Genomic DNA, 24227 nt, shown 5'->3' with positions numbered 1-24227 from the left:
GTCAGCGCAAACAAAAGTCTGTGATTAGTATTATGTACCTTCTCACTAATGAACCTTCTAATCATGAAATCTGTCTGTACTTATAATAATTTTTCACTGCTAACTGCCCTTCAAAAGTTAGATAAGTGGGAAATAGCACGTTTTTAGTTTTGTGATTTTTATTTTTCATCAAGCACTTGAAATTTAGTTTTATACTTGCTACTTATAATTCTTAAGAATATAATTGGTCAGCACTATGATAGAGACAGACTTGGTTACAAAATGCCAACATGCAAACAGAAAGTATGAATCCACAAAGCATGTACAATTACATTAAAATATTTTGAGACATTCAAGTTTCTTAGAGAACATTTAACAGCAGAAAAAGTATGTAGGGCAGAGGTAGATAGCATAATGGTTATGCAAAGAGACTCTCATGCCTGAGGCTCCAGAGTCTCAAGTTCAATCCCCCACACCACTGAACAGCTGGAGCTGAACAGTGGACTTCTAGAATTTCTAGAAAGATATGTAAAACAAATATTTGAAAATAAAATCTAAAGAAAGGGTACAACATACTGTGTCTCTTATATCATTTACCTTGCTGAGGTAACTCATGGTCATTATGTCACATACATAGAGATTCTGGTGGGGTTGGCAGTTTCATATTTTATGCATGCAATATTTATTTTAGTTCCACAATTTAGAGAGAAAATAAAAATTAAGTGCACTCTTTATATTTTTAAAATACCTAAAATATTTGTCTTTTCTCTAAATTGCTGACTTATGTTCCGTTAAAGTATATCCTGATACTTGCTAGAACATATCACATTTGTCCCTTATTATTTAGGTTTATGTTTAATCTACTGGAGGTTAGTAATATTAAGTGCATGTGGGTTCGTATAACCAAATAGTCACTTGTATTTCTCTCTGAAGTATTTTTAAATATTTATTTCCTTTTTGTTGCCCTTGTTTTTATTGTTGATGTAGTTATTATTGTTGATGTCGTCATTGTTGCATAGGACAGAGAAAAATGGAGAGAGGAGAGGAAGACAGAGATGGGGAGAGAAAGACAGACACCTGCAGACCTGCTTCACTGTGAAGCGACTCCCCTGCAGGTGGGGAGTTGAGGGCTTGAACCAGGATCCTCATGCTGGTCCTTGTGCTTTGTGCCACGTGCCCTTAAACTGCTGTGCTACTGCACGACTCCCTCTCTGAAGTATTTTATTTGATATGTTTTTATTCCATTGTTTATCTAATTTTTTTTTTTTGCCTCCAGGTTTATCACTGGCACTGGGGCTTGGTCAGCACTACAAATCCACTGCTCTTGGCAGACATTTTTTCTATTCTATTGGCTAGGACAGAGAAATTGAAGGAGGAGGGGGACATAGAGGGAAAGGAGGGAAGATGGACATCTGTGGATCTGCTTCACAACTTGTGAAGCATCCCCTCTGCAGGTGGGAAGCCACGGGCTCGAACCCGGATCCTTGCACAGGTCCTTGCATTTAGTATTATGTGTGCTTAACTGGGTATGCCACCACTTGGCTCCCCATTGCTTCTTGATGTAACCATATTTCACAAAGCATGCAAATAATTACTGAAGTGGTATCAAATATCACAGGATAAAATGCTAACAAGAAAATGAAATATTAAACCTAATTTTATGTGCTTTATCTTTTAAATTGTTTTCTGTTTCATTTTTTTAAAACTTTTTTTGTTATCACCTGAAATACATAATAAGGCCAAGTCATTTGGGTCCTGAGGGCTTATTCAGGACACAAGTGTTTAAGTGTAGGCTTCTCTATCGTGTAACTACCCCACAAAACATAGCACCTGAATCATTCCTTCTCCCTTGCTAAATAGACATTGCAAAGTTGCTTTATGTACTTTAAAAATAAATAAATAGATGTGGTCTGGGAGGTGGTGCAGTGGATAAGGCATTGGACTCTTAAGCCTGAGTTCCTGAGTTCAATCCCCGGCAGCACATGTAGCAGAATGATGTCTGGTTCTTTCACTCTCTCCTATAATTTCGCATGAATCAATAAATAAAGTCTAATGAATAAATAAATAAAATAACTTTAAAAAATGCTAAAGATTGGGGGGCTGGGTGGTAGTGCAGTGGGTGAATCACACATGGCACAAAGCACAAGGACTGGTTCCAGCCCCCAGCTCCCCACCTGCAGGGGGGGGCGCTTTACAAGCAGTGAAGCAGGTCTGCAGGTGTCTATCTTTCTCTCCTCTCTGCCTTCCCCTCCTCTCTCGATTTCTCTCTGTTTTACTTTTGCTTGAAGATTGTCAAAGATCACCAGTTTTTGATGTGGCTACCCCAACCTGAGTCATAATAGCAGCAAAGTGACCATAAATGAAGACTTTCTAGAGGTTGAATTTTGAATTATGTATAATTATCTAATTGTCATATAATTCTAGTCTTATTTTTATCTTTTCCCCAATCACTTAAAGAAATCTAAAAATGTTCTTGGGATGTTCTCAACAGTAAAGTAGGCATACTTCCTCCTGTTTCTTCTGCTAAGTACATATAATTACTTATAAGGAAAAGTGATACATAAAGGAAAAGCGATAAACACATTAGGAAAGAGGAAAAGTGTCACATAAATAACTTCATATACCAGTCTGAGAGCCTAGAAAAAGACTAAAATAAAGAGATCAGGTAAGAGCTGAAATTAGGGGGCCAGGTGGTGGCACACCTGCTTAAGTGAACACACTACTACGTTCAATGACCCACATTAGAACTTGGGTTCGAGCCCCTGCTCCCAACCTGTAGTGGGACGCTTCATGAGTGGTGAGGCAGGTCTGCAGGTGTCTATCTTTCTCTATCTCCTCTCCCTCTCTCAATTTCTCTCTGTCCTACCAAATAAATTAAAAAAAAAAAAAAGCAAAAGAATGTCTGCTGGGAGCAGTGGATTCATAGTGCCAGCACCAAGCTACAGTGATAACCCTGGAGACGGGGGGAAAAAGTGGAAATCAATGAGGTTAAAAACAGAGAAAAATCAATGACACAAGAGTTGGTTATTTGACATGATGTAGAGAATTGATAAACTATCAACACTGACAGTTACACAAAAAAGGGAAATATGACTACAAAACTAAAAGAAAAATCATTGTGATTGAACCCATAGGCATAAAAAGGAATACTGTAAACAACTCTATCCTAACTTTGATTACTTAGGTAAAACGAATTATTTTCTTTAGTGATACAAACTACAAAATCCACACAGTGAACAGTGAATTGAACAAGTCTATACCTATATAAAAAAGTGCAATCATTAGTCAATAATCTTCAAAAATTAAAGTACTCATGCAAACTGTTTTGCTGGTAAATGCTATCAAACACTAGATGAAGAAATTATATTCTCCGTTGCCTTTTCCAAAGATAGAGATAATTTCCTAATTTGATCTAATAGACCAACATCACCTAAATTCCTAAAATGCATAAATACACTATAAGGAAGAAAACGTACTGAACAATGTTTTAGGGAATTAGGTACAAAAAGCAGTTAATATAGAATCATTTTTATACTTATATATTTAATTTTAGACCACATACACCACTGTGTGAAAAGTCTTATAATAAAAACATAGTCTTTATTTTATAGAAACTTTAAAAATATTATTTCTCTTTCATTGTCATTGTTTTATTGTTGTAGTTATTATTGTTGTTGTTGTTGGACAGGACAGAGTAATGGAGAGAGGAGGGGACAACATTGAGAGGGAGAGAAAGACACCTGCAGACTTGCTTCACTGCTTTTGAAGAGACTCCCCTGCAGGTGGGGAGCGAGGGCTTGAACTGGGATCCTTAACACCTGTCCTTGCACTTTGTGCCACGTGCGCTTAACCTTCTGCGCTACCGCCCAACTCCCCTTTATAGAAACTTTTAAATGTGTATTTAAGGAAATTAATGTAAAAACTTCATAATGTTACAGACAGAACTATATTTCTCTTGATTATGAATTACTAACATACATTTTCAGTGTTAACATCCCAGAATGTTATATACAGTATACAAAAGAAGATGCTCAATTTATAAATCTGTTCATACTAATTAAATCACATGTATAATGTAGAATAAATAACAAGACTCAGACTGGTATAATTTCATTTATTTAAGGCTTTTGAAAGCAACTAACATTCTACATTAATATAGAAATCACTGTAAGAATAAGACATACTGAAAGTATACCCATTAGAGAAATCGTGAATATGTTGATACACTGACAAATTGCACCCTCCAGTGGAAAAACCAAAGTTTATGCGTAAAAACTTAGTGCATTTGAGGTTTTAATATATTCAAATGGCTCAAAAATGACATTCAAAATTACTCAAAAAACTATATTGACTTGTGCTAATGTCTACGTAGTACTACTTCCTCCACAATGACTCTGTTCAGGGAGTTCCAGAGTCTATTACATAGTACATTAGATTTTGAGAAAAATAAAAGAGCTTTTAAAAGTGATAAAGTAAGAAGGGTCAGGGAAATATGTCTTCAAATATAGCTTCAAAGGACTTGCACACTTAAGGCTCCAGAAGTTCCAAATTCAAGATGCCAGAGCCGATGGAACTCTGGTTGATTCCCTCTCCCTCTCTCTCTCCCCTCTTAATGGTAAATATTAAAAAAAAATAAAAGTGAACAATGAAATTGAATAGCATATATACATTACCTATTCAGAAAGAATGTCCATGACTATGAGTTTAATAGTATTTAATTAGCATTATAATTATCAGTATTAATAATATCATCTGTGAGACCAAGACCTCACACATGCGTAATACCACATTACTGAGCAGTGCCCTGGGGCCAGTTATTTTCACTCTTCAATTTAGAGAGAGGAGGAGGAGGACAAGGAGAAATACAGCACTGCCACTCCATGCAGCTCTGCTGGTGCCGTTCAGATGCTTCCATTGGTACAGGAGTTGGAAGCCAGGGTTTCTTGCATGGTAAAGCATGTGCTCTACTGGGTGAACTATCTCCCGGACCCTTTAGATATATTTTAGTGAGGCAAATGTTTCACTTTCCTTGAAAACTTATATGGCCTTTCTCAACATCAAATGTGAATTACTGCTAGGAAATATATTCTTCTTCAGAAAGATCTGAAAGACTGAGCACGTCTCTGCTTTCCAGTCTAGTCTCAGATGCATAAAAATGGACACTAACAAAATGAGTTGAGAAGTGTGTTTTGACCACGAGTAAGTTGGCTTCCCAAACTGAACCACACGGCTGCACCAGTGCCTGCCCTCAGCCAGCTTCCACGTCAGGCTCAAGAAACATCACCTAACTTGGTGGGTCAGGTGCTACCATGAGGAGTTTCATTCAGTTGTTTGGGACCCTCTGAAGAAAGCTCTCTTCTCAGCTCATGATTCCATGATGTGTAGACACGGCCGAGGTTCCTCTAGGGAAGAGATTACCTACCCAGCGTTTCCTTCCTCAGCCTGTCTTCAAGATCATGGACCAATCACCACTATCTTCCTCTTAAGAAGGGGAGGTGAACATTCAAGAAGAATCCACAGTGGCCAAGGAGAAGGAGCTACCTACAGAGACTGCTGGATAGGGAGGTGGGGACAGGAGCCCCTGTGGGGTTTGCTTTTGCATCCCTGAGACAAATAATTTGCTTCCTATAGAAGCAGTTCTGGGCCACAGGACCCTCAGCTGGAATCCCAAGAAGAAAGTGAGAATTCCAGAAAACACTGACCAATTCTCACAGGGACATCTTCACTGAAGATGTTACACCTCTCTCGACAGATGATTCAGATCCTGCAGGGTCCTCTGACACAGTCAAGCAGCATCCAGTCACTGGAGACATCACTAAAGAGCTGGGTGAAGATCACTCTCCTAGAAGTCCAAGTTTGCTGGTGTCCTCAAGGGATATTCAACGCAAAAAACAAACAAACAAAAAAAAAACCTTCAGGGATGCCATCAAGCACACTGGCACACCACCAAGTGCCACCAGGAAGTCTTGCAGGAAAAGAAAAATGTGAGTCACATAGTGCCACCCTCACTGCTGCTAGAGGGATGGTCAACCATTGCTGGTGCCTCTCCATCCACCACATAGAACTCAGTGCCATAGACATGATGCAGTCCAGATGAATTCAGTGCTCGTCCCCACTGTACCTGCAGGTGCCTAGTTCCATTAAGTCTCCTGCACCATTCAACCTACAGTGGGAGCCAGAGGTGGCAAGCAGCCTAACAACTCTACCCAGCGAGTCCAACATGAGGGTCCCCACCAGCTAAGAGGAGGAAGCACCTTAACAATGGGTGTGCAGGGAACAGGAGCCCATTCACCGCTTACAGTGATATGAGAATTCTAGCTAAAACAGGGGCTTGTCTTACTTGGCTGAACCAAGTTTCCTAGCAGTTTACCCGGTTTTAGAACTGGCAGAATGTTGTGTAAAGGCTCTTCCTCCCCTCCTCCCCCAATTAACATAAATGGACCCTCGTTTTCTCAGCTTATACTTGTTATTGATTTAAAAGTAAATAGTTTCTAATTTTATATTTTCTAAATGCCACTGTTAAATTTATCAAGTATTTGTGTCTACTTAGAGTATCCACTTTCCTCTGTTATTCCCTTAATGTACAGCATTAGCTGATTTTCTAAAGTTAATAATCATTGCATCCCAGTATTAAATTTAATTTAGTGGGGTTATACTTATGTCTCTACTTACACACACACACACACACTGAGGTTTGATTCTGTTTAGGATTTTAGCATCTTACTGTAGGAGTGAGTTCTCCTTTTCAATGTCGTCATGAGGTCTGGCACTGTGCTGCCATGTCCTCATAATATAAGGTTAGTAACTGCAGTTAGCACACTCTCCTAGGAATCCCGAAAAGGCTGGCGTCATGGATAAGGTAGGATAAGGTATGCTTGGTTCTAAATTGTTCAGAGGAGCTTCTGGCGTCATGGATAAGGTATGCTTGGTTTTAAATTGTTCAGAGGAGCTTCGTAAGATCTGTCAAGCTCAACTTTAGTAGCAAGTGACCTAGGACTTCCTGAATTCTCAGAGAAAGAGTCAGCCGGTCTCCAATAGGTGCTGAGGCCACCATCTGGGCCAGGCAACAAGGAATCTATGACCAGGCACCCAGGCTGAGAGGTCTGATATATGGGGACTCTATGACCCTCAATAGTCCCATCAGGGAGGCCCAGCTGGTAGCCAACATTGGACAGGCATTGGAAGTCCCATGGGCTAGACAGTCCAGTTAAGGAAGAGGACAAGGTTGGCCTTGCCCTTGGCTTAAAATAGTCTCTTCACTACATGCTGGTCCTCCTGCTGCTGGAGTTATTGCAGTGGGTCAGAAGCATGCTATCTGCTCCACCAAAACAACTGAGTCTCATAGAGGCTCAAATTTTGGGTCTGTTAGAGAACACGTATGGCCAGGACGACACATCATGCAAAATTAGAAGGCAGGCATGCCACCACAGTCAAGGCAATTCAGGTGTGACATCACAGCAAACATACATGTATACAATGTACATTCTTATGTCACATGTGTCAGATTCCGTCTTCCAAAGCAATTAAGTTCAGATCTCCCGACAAGGGAGTGAAATGTCTTTAAGCAAAACTCTAGTAGCTAGCTCCTTACATCAGCCTATCAGACAATACTATGGATACAGCACTACATTCTCATGTAGTCATCAGCCATTCACCTTGTTTCCATGGATAAACACTTCCCATTTCACATGGCTGCTGCTGCCAGTGGAAAGAAAGCATCACCAGTGGTATTGGCCTGAGATCACTGTAAGTATGACTGCATGAAGAACCACTGCTCATTCTGCATCAGGAGCCAAGATTGAGAAGAACCTGACAGCTCTCCCCAGGGCAACAAGGTAGGCAGGCCTTCCTGCACTAGCTCCAGGTCCCGCTCAATCAAAGGGAGACAGAATAAGGAAACTTGCCACAGAGTAAAGGAAGGCATCCAGATCTGCTTCTGTTCAATATTCTGGGAGGACAGCACCATAGGTTTTCAAAGAACATCCTCTAATTTCAGTCAAATCTCCTAGTCTCTTTCACTTTGGAGTAGGCTACAATGCCGTTGGAGGCTGCTGGCTAGAGCAACTTTATTTGGCATCAAGTGATAGCCTTGCTTTGGGGACAATTTCAACTCTTGAAACTACCCATCAATTCCTCCTTCTGTTGGAGTCTCAATAGGTAAGGACAAAGTCTTCTTTCGCAAACACTATAACCATAAAAATTAAAAGCCACAGGAAGAGACTCAGTTCAATGAAGTGAAGACTGTTTCTCTTTCTCTCTTGAATGTGGTGGACACATGGGCCTAAGACTTTCCATTGAGAAAGTAGAAGATAAATACATGTACCATCAACCATGACAGGTCTAGCTTGTCTGAACCAAGCTCAGGACCTGTTTGTCTGGTTTCAGAACTGGCAGTATGCCAGTCCGCTTGCAGCAGCTGTTTATAGGAGCTTCTTTCTCCTATCTATTTACCTTAAAGCACCATTGTTTTCCAAGAATATATGTGATCTCCATGCTTGTTTCTGTTTAAGAAATACTGTATTCCTAGTTTCAAAGTTTCTCAAAGTCATTTCTACTTGTTAAATCTATCAAATATTTCTCTGCATTTATCTTAGTATCAACATTTTTCATCTCCATTCTCATCCTCCTACAACCTTCACCCTGTCCCCTTGGTGATGTCTGATCACCATGGCTTCTCTTCAGCACAAATTCTATTTGGACTTAAATGTGTCTAAGGCCATAGACTCCCCAGGTTTGGTTCCCAGCACCACTTTATGCCACAGCTTATCAGCCCTCTAGTCTCTTTCCTTCATATCCCATTTCATACCAATAAAACTTGGTTTAGTCAGAACCCTCCCCCTTATCTATGTGTTTCTTATATGGAATGAAGCATGTGTTTGACATATCCCCTTAAAGCATTTGTTTTTGTTTTGGTAGATTCCATTTATCTTTTTGGAGGGGTATATCTGGGGCTTCACCCTCTCTGGGATGACTTTTTTAGACAGAGGGAGAATGGAAAAGAAAGAGGAGGAAGGAGAGGGAGAGAGAGGGGGACCACAGCCCAGAAGCTTCTTTCAGTGTGGGGAGGTCGGGGATCAAACCCATGTCATGCACATGGCAAAGCAGTGCACTACTCAAGTGAGTCCATTTATCATTTTAAGAACTAATTTCCTTCCCATTAAAAAGAAAACACTCCAGTGAAGTGAGTCAAAGAAATGAGATTCAAGCTAAGTATAGCTATGTGAAGGCCAGGATTTTTTTGTTGTTGTTGTTATACTGAAGCTTCCATCTCCTGGCCAATATGATGTTTATCCTGTCCTGGATTTCCAAGAGTATGCCCTGTCTCTTTAAAATATGAATCTCTAAGTCATATTTAAGTGCCAGTAAATTATAGTAAGACTGGACCTAGCTAGTGTGATCAGAACAACCAAACAGAATAGGACATATTGGCCCATGATTAACTTGAAATAAATGATCTATTTGTTTTCTGGCCATAAATGCCTTACTAAGTATAATAAGGAGGGTTGTGGGAACCAATTTCAAATCCATATGGAGTAACCCATTGAGGAATTATTTTTCCAGGACCATATACTCTTTATCTAACATACTCTTTACATATTCAGATCCATAAAACTAGAACAAAGAGAAAAGCAGGCCTTCAAGACTAAATAAAAAGAAATGTGTGTGTGGGGGGGGGAGCGAGCTCACCTGGTAAGAGCGCATGCTTTGCCACTCAAAGGCCTGGGTGAATCCCCAGTTACCACATGGGAATGCCTTCTGGGAGGCAGCTTCACAGCTAGTTGAGCAGAGCTGTAGTGTGTGTGCTTCTCTCTCCTTCTCTATCTCGCTCCCACTCTGTTAGTCAGCCTTTATTAAAGAAAGGGTCTACTTGGAACAGATGAGCTATGCAGGCAAAGCCTTAGTGATAACTCTTGAGGTGTGCGGGGGGGGGGGGTGGGCAGAGAGAGGGAGAGAAAACTGTGGGACAAGGATACAGTGATAACTGAAAGTCCTTGTCCTAAATCTTCTGAGACTAACACAGTTAGGACCCTGATCAATATATGAATTAAACTACAAAATACACCCCAGGCAGCACATGTACTCATTATAGGGCACTGAGCTAAAGTACACTGAGGAACAACCCAAAAATGCTACACTGGCATATAGTCCAAAGTAGGAACTCTGCAATCACACTGGGTACGTTCAAATACTGGCTGGGACACCACCTTGTGACATAAGGAGTGAGTTAAGATTCAACTGTTGTTTTCAACAAATATGCAGATAGCAGTGAAGAGAGCCTGCTTGCCTGCTTTCCTGTAAGGGGAGGAGGGTGGCATTCCCTCCTTGGAGACCTGGTAAGTCTGGAGGCTTGGTCAGTCACGGAGGTGTACCTGGTGGTTTCAGGTCCTGCAGAAAGGCTGAGCTCACCATCTACACGTACCATCCAGATACCAGGTGCTAAAGCCACTATCTGGGCCGAACAACAAGGAACCTGTGAGAAGACGTGCAGGAGAAGCTGAAGCACTTATGGTCTCAGAGGTTTCCAACAGTTCACCCATGGTGACCCATCTGATATTCAACACTTGGACAGACCGCAGAATTTCGTGTGCTAGAAAGTCCAGCTGGGGCAGTGGGCAGGGACTGGCCTTTCCCTGGTCCTTTGATATGGTCTTTTCATTACACACTGTCCTGCTGCTGCTGCTGCTGCTGCTGCTGCTGCTGCTGTCGTTGCTACATCAGGGCATGATACACTGCCTTTTGCACAGAAACTTCGTAGCATAGGTGTTCAAAAGGCAAATCCTTTAGAGGAGGACACTTAGGGTCAATGGGCCAAGTTCTGAAAGAGTAAGATGAAGGCAATTACTAACTGCAGTGTCATTCCAGCCAAGTTAGTTGCCAGGTGTGAACTCCCAGCCCAAATTATACCCAGATGCAGATGTCAGAGTCCCCTTTGCAAAGCTTTATTTTCAGAACTCCCTCACACAGGAACACAGGGTCTTCAAGCAATGCTAGGGGAGCCTTTGACAGCAATATGGATGCCATGATACCACACTTCCTTCTCATGCAGGTATGACTGATACTGTCTACAGGGAGAACCAACTGCTATCTTACATGGCTGTTGATGCTTCAAAGAACACACCACCCAACGACAGTACAATCATGTTCCTTGTCTCAACCTGTACCTGTGATTGCCCAGTCACACCAAAACTAACTCAGGAACGACTATTCAGTCTACACCAGGAGTGGGTAGCTGCTAACAACTCACTCCCAGAACAACAAGATCCTGCACCAGCTACAGCCCTCACTCATTCACAAGCAGACAGAAAAGGGAAACATGCCACAGAATGGAGAGAGGCACCCAGAGCCTCTTCTGGTTGGATATCCCAGAGTAGCACCAAAGGTCTTTTAAGGAGGACCATCTATTCTCAGTCAAGACCCCTGATCTCTTTCACTTTGGAGTAGCCTGTGTTTAGAAGCTGCTGGTCAGAGCAACTCTACCTGTTCTCTGGATACAAGTAACAGCCTTCCTTCATGCCCCCTGCATCTCCTGTTCAGGACTTCATAAGGGCCAAGAAACAATTCCTTCTTCTGTTGGGAGTTTCCACAGATTAGGAGCAAGTCTTCTTTTAAACTCTGTAGCCATAAAAATCAAACATAAAAAAGGGACTCAAGTTTCTTTAATTAAAATGGTCTGCTCTTTTCCTTTGTGAGATGTATGCATGTTTACATGTGTGTGATTGTGGTGGTATGTGGGTATAATTTGAATATGCAAGACATGAGTCTTTGCATTGAAAAAATAGAAGAGAAATTACATGTATCACCAACCAGGACTTGTCCAACTATACTGAACCAAACTCTGCACCAGTTTGTCTGGTTTGGGAACTGTGGAACTGTAATAATGCTTACAGACTATTCATTCCTTCAACCCACTTACCTCACTGGGTCCTCACTTTCTCAGGTAATTTAAAAACTTGTTCTTGTTTAAAAAACAAACACTGTCTTGGGGGCCATATGGTGGTATACCTGGTTGAGCACACATGCTACAATACACAAGGACCCAGGTTCAAGCCCCCAGTCCCCACCTGCAGGGGGAAAGCTTCCCAAGTGGTGAATTCAGCAGGGCTGCAGGCGTCTTTCTCCCCCTATCTCCTTCTCTACTCTCAGGTTCTGTCTCTATCCAATAGTAAATAATAAAGTTAAAAAATCACTTGATCAGATTGTTCTAAGTGTTCCAGGTGTACATGGTAGCTGCTAAGCACACTATTTTAGGTGTCATTTACAACAAAATTTTAAACAATTTTTAAAAACTGCTGTACAACCTTAGTGAATGCATCTTGTCTAGTCAGTTACTGTAAAGTGTGTTAAAAAATATCCCACTATGATCCGAAGTTTGTCTCTTATCTGTTGTTAATTTGAATTTTTTTTTTTAGTTGAAGAATGCTTTAAATTTACTTTTTTAAGACCTGAGTTTCACACGAGAATGAAATGGAAAAACCAAGCAGAGGGGAATGAGAGGAGTAAGGGGAAACCGTCTGTGGTGGGCCTCCAGTCTTGATTTCCTATAGGCTGAGAGGGAATGCCCTTGATTTGTTCCGCCAGCCCGAGCCCTAGTTTAAGATTCCTGCTGTCCAATCCGCTTGCACTACTAAACCTGAAAGCCACGCCCCCATTGCAAAGCCAATCAATGGCCTGAGTTTAGAGAACTCCACGTGGTTCCCAGTCTGAGTTGTAAGGAGAAAGACCTAGTGAGACACTTGGTACTTCTATTAACAGGGATTGCACTAGGAACTTCATGAGTCTTCTACAAGTTGAGCTATTGCCCTGGCCACAGTATCAAATTTGAATGAAGGGCCTCCGACTATGTTATGTTGTTAGAGATCATAGTCATCATTTTAATAGCAGCCAATTATGGTTTATTCCCAAGGTCTGATTATGTATTAAATAGATGTGCTGCTGAATTCAGTGAAACATACAATAAGGGTTAAAGACCAGCAAATCCCATCAGAACAGTAAAACTGTTTTGCATATGTAGACATGATAGAAATTTGGGTATCTTCAAATCATATTATCTTCAAATTATAAAGCATTCAGTAAATTATAAAGCATTCAGTTGGATAGTGATATCATGTGTTACTTTCAACATGATTTACCTAGTAAGGAAATTGATTCTTCATTCTACCTTTGCATTTTCTTTTATTAAGCAAATCTTGCTAGAATGTTTTCAACTTTTAAAAGTATTTTAATATCCAGGTTTCTTCTCCTTTGTTTCTATATATTTGACTATTAGTATTTTCGTTTTTTTATCCTATTAAGGTATATTCATTTTCTATTTTGTTTTTAGCCTTCTAACAAAATTTATATCAATATTTTGAGTATTAAATGTTAATATGCTAATCTCCGTGTTTATTTTTTTTTTAATTTATTTTCAAGTCCTTATAACTTTAAACATATTTAAATACAGTTATTTCTGAGAGTAACATTATCTTCAGGCTTTGGGTATCCAAAACCTGCAGGTCATGTTATAAGGTTCCTTCACTTGGATTTACATCCTTTTTGTGGAATAAGTCACCCAGGTGAGATGACTTCTGAGTTCATGTGAGACTTGAGTTTTTGTTATGAAATTTTCTTGAACTCTCGAGAAGATGTTGAGCCAGTTGGTTCTCTCTCACTGGAGGTGGTCATTCCCCTCCTGCTGCTGTGAACTGGACTCTTGCACATTCCTGCTTTTCCTGGCTGGGGCTTCCTGGGTCACCCACCTGCCCACCCCGCCCAGCTCGCCTTTATCACTTTATCACTTTATCACTGCCTCATTTCCTCATGTCCGTAACTACCCAGGGACTGGAACCCTGCTCCTGAACAGTGTGGTCTCGGACCAGCACTATCAGCATCACCCGAGACTATGTTAGTGAGAACTGCAACGTTTTCGGCACAGGCTTCCAAAGTTCCTTATACATGTTTTGGGTTTTGTTTGCTCTCTTTCTTGCCCTACTAGTCGTATACTTACGCGAACGTATTTCAAGGTTTTCCGTGCACAATGCGGAGTCTACTGACAATAATCTTAGGTGGCCCGGGAGGTGGCGCAGGGGACAAAGCATTGGACTCTCAAGCGTGAGGTCCTGAGTTCAATCGCCGGCAGCACATGTACCAGCATGATGTGTGGTTCTCTCTGTCTCTGTCTGTATCTTCTTCATGAATAAATAAACAGAATCTTAAAAATAACAACAAAATAATATTAGGAGCAACCGGCAACCGTGCTGTCTTGAAGCAAAGAAACCTTTCTTCTGCACCTGCTCCAGCTCCTCACCCTGTGTGTGCCAGGTGACACAGTGAGGATGGCTCAGAGCGCGTCTTAGTGCCCTGCCTATTGTTCCGTTCTCCTCTCAATTCAAGACTTGTACGGAGTTCAGTCGCCGTTGCCCATCAAACGGTCACGAACACCCAGAATAACGGACTAGCGGGTGTACGCTCAGGGTTCCAGAGGGCACCCGGGGTGTCTAAGGAGCATGCGTGGAGCGCACGGCGCGCACATGCGCAGTAGCCCCCGGGCGCGCGCTTGACGTGATCGTGGCGGCTGAGACTCCGGGCGGGGAGGGAGCGCAGAAGGGAGGGCGCCGGGGGCGGGAGGGGGGCTGAACCCGGAAGTGGGTAGGCGCTGGAGCGGGCGCGCCCGGAGCGGAGCTCGGCGGCTGGGAGCCAGCGGGGGAGCCCTGGGTTCCCGGTAAGGGATGTGTGGGGCGTCTGCCCAGGGGAAGTGGGGTGGCGGGGCGGGGAGGGGGCAGCGGGTTCGCCTGCGGGGAGCGCAGTGGCCTCCTGGCGGGGCGGGGGCGGGGGCGGGGGCGGGGGCGGGGGCGGGGGCGGGCTCGGCTGCTTCCTCGAGCCCATCCGCCTGGCCCTGCTCCGCCCGCGCTGCGCCCCTCCCGGGCCGCGTCCCGCCGGCTGCTTCTCACCGAGGGACGCGCTCGGTCTCCGGAGGCTGTGCCTTAGCCGCCCGGGAAGCGTGTTAACAGAGAGACGTGGATGTCGCCGCCGCGAAGGCCTTATTGTCAGCGGCTTTGCGCCCCTCAACCCCGAAGGGAGCCCGCCCGAGCCCGCACCCTCCACGATCTTGGAACGGAACCCTGCCTTTCTCTACCCTCTCCCTCCACCCCGTTCTCGAACAGGGCCTGATAGGTGTGCCCCGGCCCCCCTTGAAAATCATTCTTTTGTTGCCCGTCTTGTCTTTTTTGCAGCCGGCCCTCCTCATTCTCCGCCCTAAAACCCCCCAGCCCGATCGAGGGGGCGGCGGGGCCGTATCGTGACCGTGCGGGCTCGGTGGGCCGATGCCCGCGGGCGGTTTGGGGTTGCTGTGCCTTGGAGTTGTTTTACGTGGTTCGCCCTCTTTTTTACAGACCATGAAACCCTAGGGCACGCCCCTCCTGAAGCCGTGGTCCAAGACAATCTAGTTTTTCCCCAAGTCCTTCCCCGACACTTATGAAGTTTTTAGTTGTGGAATCGGCGTCCTGCAATGAAGAAAAGGAGAAAGGTGACTGCAAATCTTGACGAGAAAATCCATCTGGGCTATCATAAAACTGCTTCAGAAGGAAATGTTGCAGTGAAGTGTGACCGGGTAAATTATACTCACCCCACCACCGAAAGACCAACTCCTGAAGCTCTTCGTTGTTACCAGGAACTGCCTCCCTCTCCAGATCAGAGGAAACTTTTGAGTTCTTTGCAGTATAATAAGAATTTGCTCAAGTATTTAAATGATGATAGGCAGAAGCAACCATCTTTCTGTGACTTACTCATCATCGTAGAAGGGAAAGAGTTTAGTGCACATAAAGTTGTCGTTGCAGTTGGCAGCAGCTATTTTCACGCCTGCTTGAGCAAAAATCCCAGCACCGATGTTGTCACCCTGGATCACGTAACACACTCAGTTTTTCAGCATTTGCTTGAATTTCTTTACACATCAGAATTTTTTGTGTACAAATATGAAATACCTCTTGTTTTAGAGGCTGCGAAATTTCTGGACATTATAGATGCAGTTAAGCTGCTAAATAGTGAAGACCTGGGTACTTTTCAGTCTGAGCTAGCTGAAAAGTCATCACCAGGGGAAGCACTAAGTGAACTCACTGGGAGACTATCAAATAATCATCAGTGTAAATTCTGCAGTAGGCATTTCTGTTATAAAAAGTCTTTGGAGAATCATTTGGCTAAAACCCATCGGTCCCTTTTGTTAGGGAAAAAACATGGGTTAAAAATGCTGGAGAGAAGCTTTTCCACAAGAAGTTCAAAAAGGAATCGGAAGTGCCTTGTTAAGTTTGATGACACCAGTGACGATGAACAAGACAGTGGTGATGGGTCAGATCATTTGAATCAAGAAGATTTTGATAAGGAAAAGTCAGACAGGAATGATTCTGAAGATCCTGGAAGTGAATATAATGCTGAAGAGGAGGAACTAGAGGAGGAAATGTCAGATGAATATTCTGACACGGAAGATCACAGTGAAAAAGATCATGATGCAGAAGAGGAACCTGAGGCTTGTGATTCCGTAGGAAATATTCATGAGGGGTTAACTCCTGTCATCATTCAGAACAGTAACAAGAAAATTTTGCAATGCCCGAAATGTGAGAAAACATTTGACCGAGTAGGTAAGAAAAGCAAGCTTATTTTCTGCCTCTAATCACCAAGTTTTGGCTACTTTAAGAGTGATAATTAAAAACTAACTTTGTAAGTAATTTTGTAAAAGACTGCTTAATTCAGGAGGATATTTGGTTTTCAATATATATTTCATTCTGTTGCTTAAAAGTCTTGTCATGGGTTGGGGAGATAGCATAATAGTTATGCAAAGACTTTACGCATGAGATGCTGAGATCCCAGGTTAAGTCCTGACCAGCAGCATCAACTAGAGCTGAGGCAGTGTCTGATTAAAATTAATTTGTCATGATTCAGGAATTGATTTAAATATATATATACATACTTTTTTCTCTCTCTTTTTGTCCCAGCAGTAGGTGGCAGGGCATTATTAGTTCATGTATTTCCTCTCAAAAGTTCCAGAGTTTCAGTGATTGTGGAGCTTTGATTTGTATGCTAATTTAATTGCATAAATATGTGCTGTTTTGAGTCACTATACAATTAAGATTATACTAAATTTAATTCATTTTTATACTACATGTCCTTGAACATGGCAATATGTGAGTTAGAAATAACTAATTTTTTTCCAGATCTTTTACTGTTTAGGTTTGCCAAGTTTTGGAATAGTCCAATATATAGTTAGAAATAAAGTTCTGGGGGCTGGGGAAACAGCATAATGGTTATGCAGAAGACTTTTAATGCCTGAGGCTCCAAGGTCCCAGGTTCTATCTCCAGCACCACCATAAGCCAGAGTTGAGCAGTGCTCTAGTTTTTCTATGTATGTCTTTCTCAATCTCATTAAAATAAACAAAATATATTATATAAAAAAGTTTTGCTGAATTTGATTTTAATTATTTGGAGACTTTAGGTAATGCCTTTATGAGTAGTTTTCTTTGATTATTATAGTAAGGATTAAGCTTTTTAAAATTTTTTTAATTTCTTAAAAATTTTTTTTTTTTAATTTATTGGGTAGAGACAGCAGAAATCGAGAGGGAAGCAGTGATGACAGAGAGGCACCTACAGCACTGCTTCAGCACTCGCAAAGCCTTCCCCTTACACTTGAGGACTGGGGGCTTGAACCTGGGTCCTTCAACATTCAACCAGGTGCACCACCACCCAGTCCCAAGTCAGCTTTTCTATTACTAGAAAGGTGTATATAGAAAATATGGACTATACCTTTGATTTAAAAGTACGCCAGTGAATATTTAATGTTTGGAGATTGAATATTTAATAGCAGAGTTATTTTTTTTAAGTTTTTTAAAAATATTTATTTATTTATTTTCCCTTTTGTTGCCCTTGTTGTTTAACGTTGTTGTGGTAATTGATGTCATTGTTGTTGGATAGGACAGAGAAATGGAGAGAGGAGGGGAAGACAGAGAGAGAGGGGGGAGAGAAAGATAGACACCTGCAGACCTGCTTCACCGCCTGTGAAGCGACTCCCCTGCTGCAGGTGGGGAGCCGGGGGCTCGAATCGGGATCCTTAACGTCGGTCCTTGCGCTTTGCGCCACGTGCGCTTAACCCGCTGCGCCACCGCCCGACTCCCAGCAGAGTTAATTTTTTGAAAGTGCCTTATGAACAGTTCTAATGTCAGCTATTAAACTACACAGCTAGGTTGTCCTCATATAAATGAAAGTTATAAAATTTTTGAAATCATCGACCTTATATAGTGAATGATAAAAGAAATATGTAAGTATTATTTGACCTTGTTAAACTATTCACTCAGGCTAATGTATCTCTGTGTGCTTTGTGGTGTTGAGGTACTTAAGTTTTTGATTCCAGGGAAGATGGTTCTGTAAGGTATTGGTAGTTATTCACAGTATGATGTAGCAGTCATGACTTTCTTACTATACTTTTGAACATTTTTTTTAATTAAAAAAAATATTTTCCCTTTTGTTGCCCTTGTTGTTTTATTGTTATAGTTATTATTGTTGTTGTTATTGATGTTGTTGTTAGATAGGACAGAGAGAAATGGAGAGAGGAGGGGAAGACAGAGGGGGAGAGAAAGACAGACACCTGCAGACCTGCTTCACTACCTGTGAAGCGACTCCCCTTCAGGTGGGGAGCCAGGGGGCTTGAACTGGGATCCTTATGCTTGAACTGGGTCCTTGTGCTTTGCACCACGTGCGCTACCGCCCGACTCCCACTTTTGAACATTTTTCCATTTTCCTTTCTTTGCTCAGTTTATGGTGATGCTGAGTATTGAACCTGGGACCTCAGAGCCTCAAGCATTAAGTTCTTTTGTATAACCACTGTACTGTCTCCTTGGCCCTTCAGTATTTTTCTTTATATTGGAGTATTTTTGACATTCCAGTTTGATGATTATTACTATTTTTACAATGTTTGAAACTCCACACAGACATGAATAAAATATCTTTTTTGAATAACTCAACCACTTGGAAGGATGTATTTATATTTATGTAAGTTATTTTTTGAATCTTATTATAGAGCATTAATTGAGTTCTCTGAGGTGTGAAGACAACTTTTTTTTTTTTAATAGAAGTACTTGGAGCCTTTTTATCACTCAATTCTACTTCCTAGATTTTGTATTCTTAGTACATTCTTCCCAGATCCTGCTTAAACGGACCTAATTTATCTTGAGATAAATGAGCAAGGGTTACTTCACAAATGGTGTAGTTCCGGTTTATAGAATTCGAACTATCCTATTGAACTCTAAACGTGGGAGGTGTTCTATAATTCAGGAAATCTATATACAAGGAAGACTAGAAAAACTATATAGTATAATTCATAGTCTCTACTAATTTTGTCAAATTCTCTAGTCAAGACATCTGTTAATTTATCTTGACCTGGCATTTCCTTAAATTGTTTTATCACAAGACACTCTTGGGGTACTCCTTTTAATGTCCCAAGAAACTGGAGTTCTGTACATACAATTTGGGAAAATCCGGCTCAAGACTAAGGTCCTGATCTACTAAGAAGAAGCTGTTTTGCATCTTTTTAACCAAGGTGAGCTTAGATGATTGTGGGAATCAGGAGGCCACATTGTAGGTATGTGTGCAGTCACATTTTTTTATTGTATTTTATACTATGATCCTTTCACATTTACCTTTTTCATTTGCCTAACCTCTTGAACTGTTTACTTCTCCCCAGTACTGATGTGGGGTAGGGATGAGGAGGGGCCAAGGGAGGGTTGAAATTGAGGTTGAGAATATACTGGTTAAAAAGTGTGAGCCGTGGTGATGTTAGACTGCCTGGATTTTTGAATCCAGGTTTTTAATTAGCTACTTAACCTATCTATACTATTTTCTGTTTACTTTTTTGCTTATATTTTTTATTTATACATTTTTCTCCCCCTTGAGTAGATATAGGCTAGAACGATGCTCATCAGAGCTCCAGTGGTGCAATCGGGTAGCATGCAGTACTTATACAGAATGATGCTTATAAGAAGCACTACTAATAGCAGTTTCACATAGGAATTATTATGAGAATTAAATAGGATAGGCCTGTGGGTCAGTTAAAATATTGTGTGAAATTTAAATGATATTCAAGGAATGCTAGTTTTAGTAACCGTTAATACGATTTTTTAGTATCTCTAATATGCTAAATACTGCTAGCAGGTATAGAATGGATAATTTTATCTCTGTACTTGGGGACTGAGTATATTCAAAAACACAATCATGTTACAGTAAAGATAACCTTACCAGGATAGATATAGAGGATTGAAGAAATCAAGAAGTATGTCATAGAGCGGGTAGTTTTAAGATCTATAAAGAATTGGGAGGCCTTAATTAAAAACAGAAGGACTGAAGGAACTATGTTCCTGATGAGGTGGTTGTGGTCTAGTAGTTGCTAAGGGTGGGTGTCTCAAGGCTGCCAAGAAAACTTAATGAAAGTGACTAGAAATGAGTTTTGGCAAGCAAGCAGAGGTCAGATTTTTGAAAGGTTTGTATACTATATAGGGGAGTTTATATGTCTCCCAGTAAGTGCTAGAAGCTTGCAAACACTAAGGGAAATGACAGTCAATTGAAGTTTCACAAAGACCATACTAAGTTCAGTGCTGAGAAGGAAGTTAGACCTAGAAGTATTTTGCAGATTTGGACTCAGACACTGACCCAAGTTTTTAAAATATCATCCTTTACCATATCTGTCAGAAATTCTGTCGACTTCACAAAACTAGTTTAAGAGCCACTTCACAATCATTGTTATTATCACCCATATTCCTTTCATAGGGTTACAATAAAATTAAGTTTTGGTTATTTATATTAATCTCATTAGGCTGAATATCTGAAGGTTGTGTGTCTTTGTTTGAAGTTACACTACTTTGTAATCCCGGGGCTGTTTCAAATATAATTACAATAGGTTGTTCCTACTTCACTAAGTTGGAAGGTTGGTTGGTGTTCGACTTTCCCTTGAACTTCTAAGAAGCCAGTTGGTCTTCCACATAAACCTGTGACTTTGCTGTCTTGCAGTGTGTTTGTGAGAGATAGTAAAACTACGTGGCCTTTTGCACTTTATATTATGTAGTCTACTAATTTAATTCCATTGCTTTGAATCTTTTATCCTTACCGTGGATTTAATAGTTGCTTGGAGGGATCCAACCTGATCCAGTTAGTACTTGTTCTTGGGCTACCAGCTGTCCTCGACCTATTCTCATGCAAATAAGTGTGCTTTGACCTTTCCTCCTTAGTACTAAAAAACATAGTGAGTGAGAAGGCAAAAACAGGGAGAAGATGACAGATGGGATAAGAGAGAAATTTGGGTAATTTCTCTTTTTTATTGTTCTTTCTGAGAACTAGTCTTTCCTTGGCTTAAGTCACAGTCCCTTCTAGAGTTTAGAAAGTATGTCGTAACTTTGAAGAAGTGTGTGGTTCACCAGACTTGGGTTTTAGTAGCGACTGTTTATAGCAGCGGCATAGTTCTCTACTTGGATGTATTATGATTATGACATATGAATAAATTTGAGACTAACACTATTAGATATTTAAAGAGCTAACTTGGTCACGTCTCTCTTTGTGTAACGTCCATATGAGATCTGAGGATGACAGATTTGCATGGTCCATGTGGAACAAATAATTAAAATCTGAAGCACAAGGTCATTTTTTTTTCTTTTCTTTTCTTTTTTTTTTTTTGCCTCCAGGGTTATTGCTGGGGCTTTGTGCCTGCACCTGGAAGCTTTTTTCCCCCCTCCTTTTTGTTGCATTTTTTTAAATCATTGTTGTGGTTATTATTATTGTTGTTGTTGTTGATGTCATTGTTGGATAGGACAGAGAGAAATCGAGAGAGGATGAGAAGACAGGGGAAGAGAAAGACAGACACCTACAGACCTGCTTCACAGCTTGCAAAGTGACCCCCCTGCAGGTGGGAAGCCAGGAGCTCAAACCTGGATCCTTAGCAGATCCTTGCCCTTTGTGCAATGTGCATTTAACCCGCTGTGCTACTTACTGCCCAACCCCTGGTCAAATGTTTTTATGTGAAAATATTATAGTTTATGTCTCCTGATTTGGGACACAATTCATATTGGCTGTCAATTCAGAAAAATGCTGTGGATGAAACAATATATATTTTTAATTGACAATTTTATTTGATAAATTTGATGTGAATATTTTGATTTATAAATTATTATAGAATCTTTTTTAATTCTTTATTTTATCATTATATTTATTGCATAGAGACAGTCAGAAATCAAGAGGGAAGGGGTGATAGAGGAGAAACAGAGCCACCTGCAACACTGCTTCACTACTGGCAAAGCTTTCCCCTGCAGGTGGCGACTGGCAGCTTGAACCTGCGTTATTGCGCATTGTAATGTGTGCTTAACCAGTGCGCCATCACCTGGCCCTTATTTATTTTTTTAAAAATATTTATTTATTCCCTTTTGTTGCCCTTGTTGTTTCATTGTTGTAGTTATTATTGTTGTTGTCATCATTGTTGGATAGGACAGAGAGAAATGGAGAGAGGAGGGGAAAACGGGGAGAGAAAGAGAGACACCTGCAGATCTGCTTTACCACTTGTGAAGCGACTCCCCTGCAGGTGGGGAGCCGGGGGCTCTAACCAGGATCTTTATACTGGTCCTTGCGCTTTGTGCCATCTGCACTTAACCTGCTGCGCTACAACCCGACTCCCCCACCTGGCTCTTACTATGGCATCTTTTGGCATAAGAAAAAAAAATACAAGAAACAGATATAGATAGTGATTGAATAGTACTTCTTCTATCCCCACCAATTGTTTTAAACATGGTAATTCTATGTAGATTAAAAAATTTAGAACTAATCCTGGACTCGGGTACAGAATTCCCTCTGAGAATCTGTGCTGAATATGCAGAGTCAGCCCTCAGTTCAGGTCCTGGAACATGGCAGAGGACCTAGCAGTGGTTGTATTGCTGTGTGGAAAAGTGAGAAATATTATGCATGTACAAACTATTGTATTTACTGTTGACTATAAAACATTAGTCCCCCAATAAATAAATAAATATATAACTGAAAGAATGAGTCTGGGGTGGCGGTATCTAGCATAATGGTTATGCAAAGAGCCTCACACCTGAGTCTCTGAAGTCCTGAGTTCAGTCTCCCACACCACCACAGAGCTGATCAGTGCACTACTGGTTAAAAAAAAAATAGAATGGATTTGTTTGATAAATCACATATAAGATAGTCATTTTAAAAAAATCAGACTGTATACTCTTGATTTTCTTTTTTTGTTGTGATAGCATCTCATTTACATCATTTGAAAATGAAATATGGAAACTGTCAAGGAAAACTGAAAAACTTTCATATGGTCATCTCTGTTTACCAAATTAAAACTGTGGAATATTAGTAAATATTAATAGTGTTTGCATTCTGTGCCTTTGCTCATGTTCAGTAGGTATGTAACATGTTAAGGAATGCAATACAGGCACGCCAGGAGAATAAAACTGGCTCAGAAAGATTCTTCCTTAAGAAACTGTGTGGTATCATCGTCCCATTTCATACATTAAATTTCCCAAATTAAGTTAATGGCTTTTTATTTTTGTGATGGTTTGAGATTAGAAAAAGATCATTGGGCAATATGTACTTGTATATATGTGCTCATATGTATATTGAAGCTGAAAAATTATGTGAAATTAGTGCGAATGCACTTGGGCATAACCTACTCTAATCTCTTCTATATTTTTCCCCTCTAGTTTCAACCACAGCCCAGGGAATTTTTTCTTTTCTTGTAATTTTTTTTATTATCTTTATTTATTTATTGGCTAGAGACAGCTAGAAATCAAGAGGGAAGGGGGGCTAGAGAGGAAGAGAGACAGAGACACCTGCAGCCCTGCTTCACCACTCGTGAAGCTTTCCCCCTGCAGGTGGGGACCGGGGACTCCAACCTGGGTCCTTGCACATTGTAACATGTACACTCAACCAGGTGTGCCACCACCTGGCCCCCAAGGAATTTTTTCTATGAAAACTCACGATAATTAGTTTGTAAAACATTGATTGAAACCATAATTTCAGGTTGTTGGAAAAGTCATGATGCATTTTTGCAAATAAAAACACAGGAAAGCGTCATGACTTCCCCGAAAACCTATGTCTGTGAACAATCATTCCAGGTTCAAGTTGGGACAAACAATAATACTTTCTCCCCATTAAGTCCCACTGTCAATCTTAACCCTTGAATACAGCAGAGAAAAGTGCAGGTGGTAAGGTGTGCCTGTGTGTGCAGGAATGAGGCATATGCC

The 24227-nt window shown here is 41.1% G+C and overlaps 1 protein-coding gene and 1 long non-coding RNA gene across 3 annotated transcripts in view; one reads left to right on the top strand and one right to left on the bottom strand.

Annotated features, from left to right (window-relative positions):
* Positions 1–4073: 4073 nt before the first annotated feature.
* Positions 4074–14384, bottom strand: LOC132534598 (uncharacterized). Its single transcript, XR_009546306.1, has 3 exons — positions 13960–14384; positions 11458–11590; positions 4074–10795 (listed from the first exon to the last, which is right to left on the bottom strand). It is a non-coding gene; the product is annotated as an uncharacterized LOC132534598 (long non-coding RNA).
* Positions 14385–14540: 156 nt separating this feature from the next.
* The window catches only part of ZBTB41 (zinc finger and BTB domain containing 41), a 44369-nt gene continuing 34682 nt past the window's right edge, over positions 14541–24227 (top strand). The window contains exons 1-2 of one of the 2 annotated variants that reach the window (XM_016184919.2): positions 14541–14677; positions 15348–16586. In XM_016184919.2, the coding sequence (XP_016040405.1) occupies positions 15464–16586 (1123 nt within the window). In that variant the 5' untranslated portion in view covers positions 14541–14677; positions 15348–15463. Of the gene's footprint in view, positions 14678–14757; positions 16587–24227 lie in introns of those variants that run through there. The other variant, XM_007539737.3, reaches the window with a different exon arrangement.

The sequence above is a fragment of the Erinaceus europaeus genome, chromosome 19, assembly GCF_950295315.1.
Source record: "Erinaceus europaeus chromosome 19, mEriEur2.1, whole genome shotgun sequence".
Taxonomy (NCBI): domain Eukaryota; kingdom Metazoa; phylum Chordata; class Mammalia; order Eulipotyphla; family Erinaceidae; genus Erinaceus; species Erinaceus europaeus.
The sequence above is the reverse complement of the archived record's forward strand: the minus strand, read 5'-3'. Positions and strand labels throughout refer to the sequence as shown.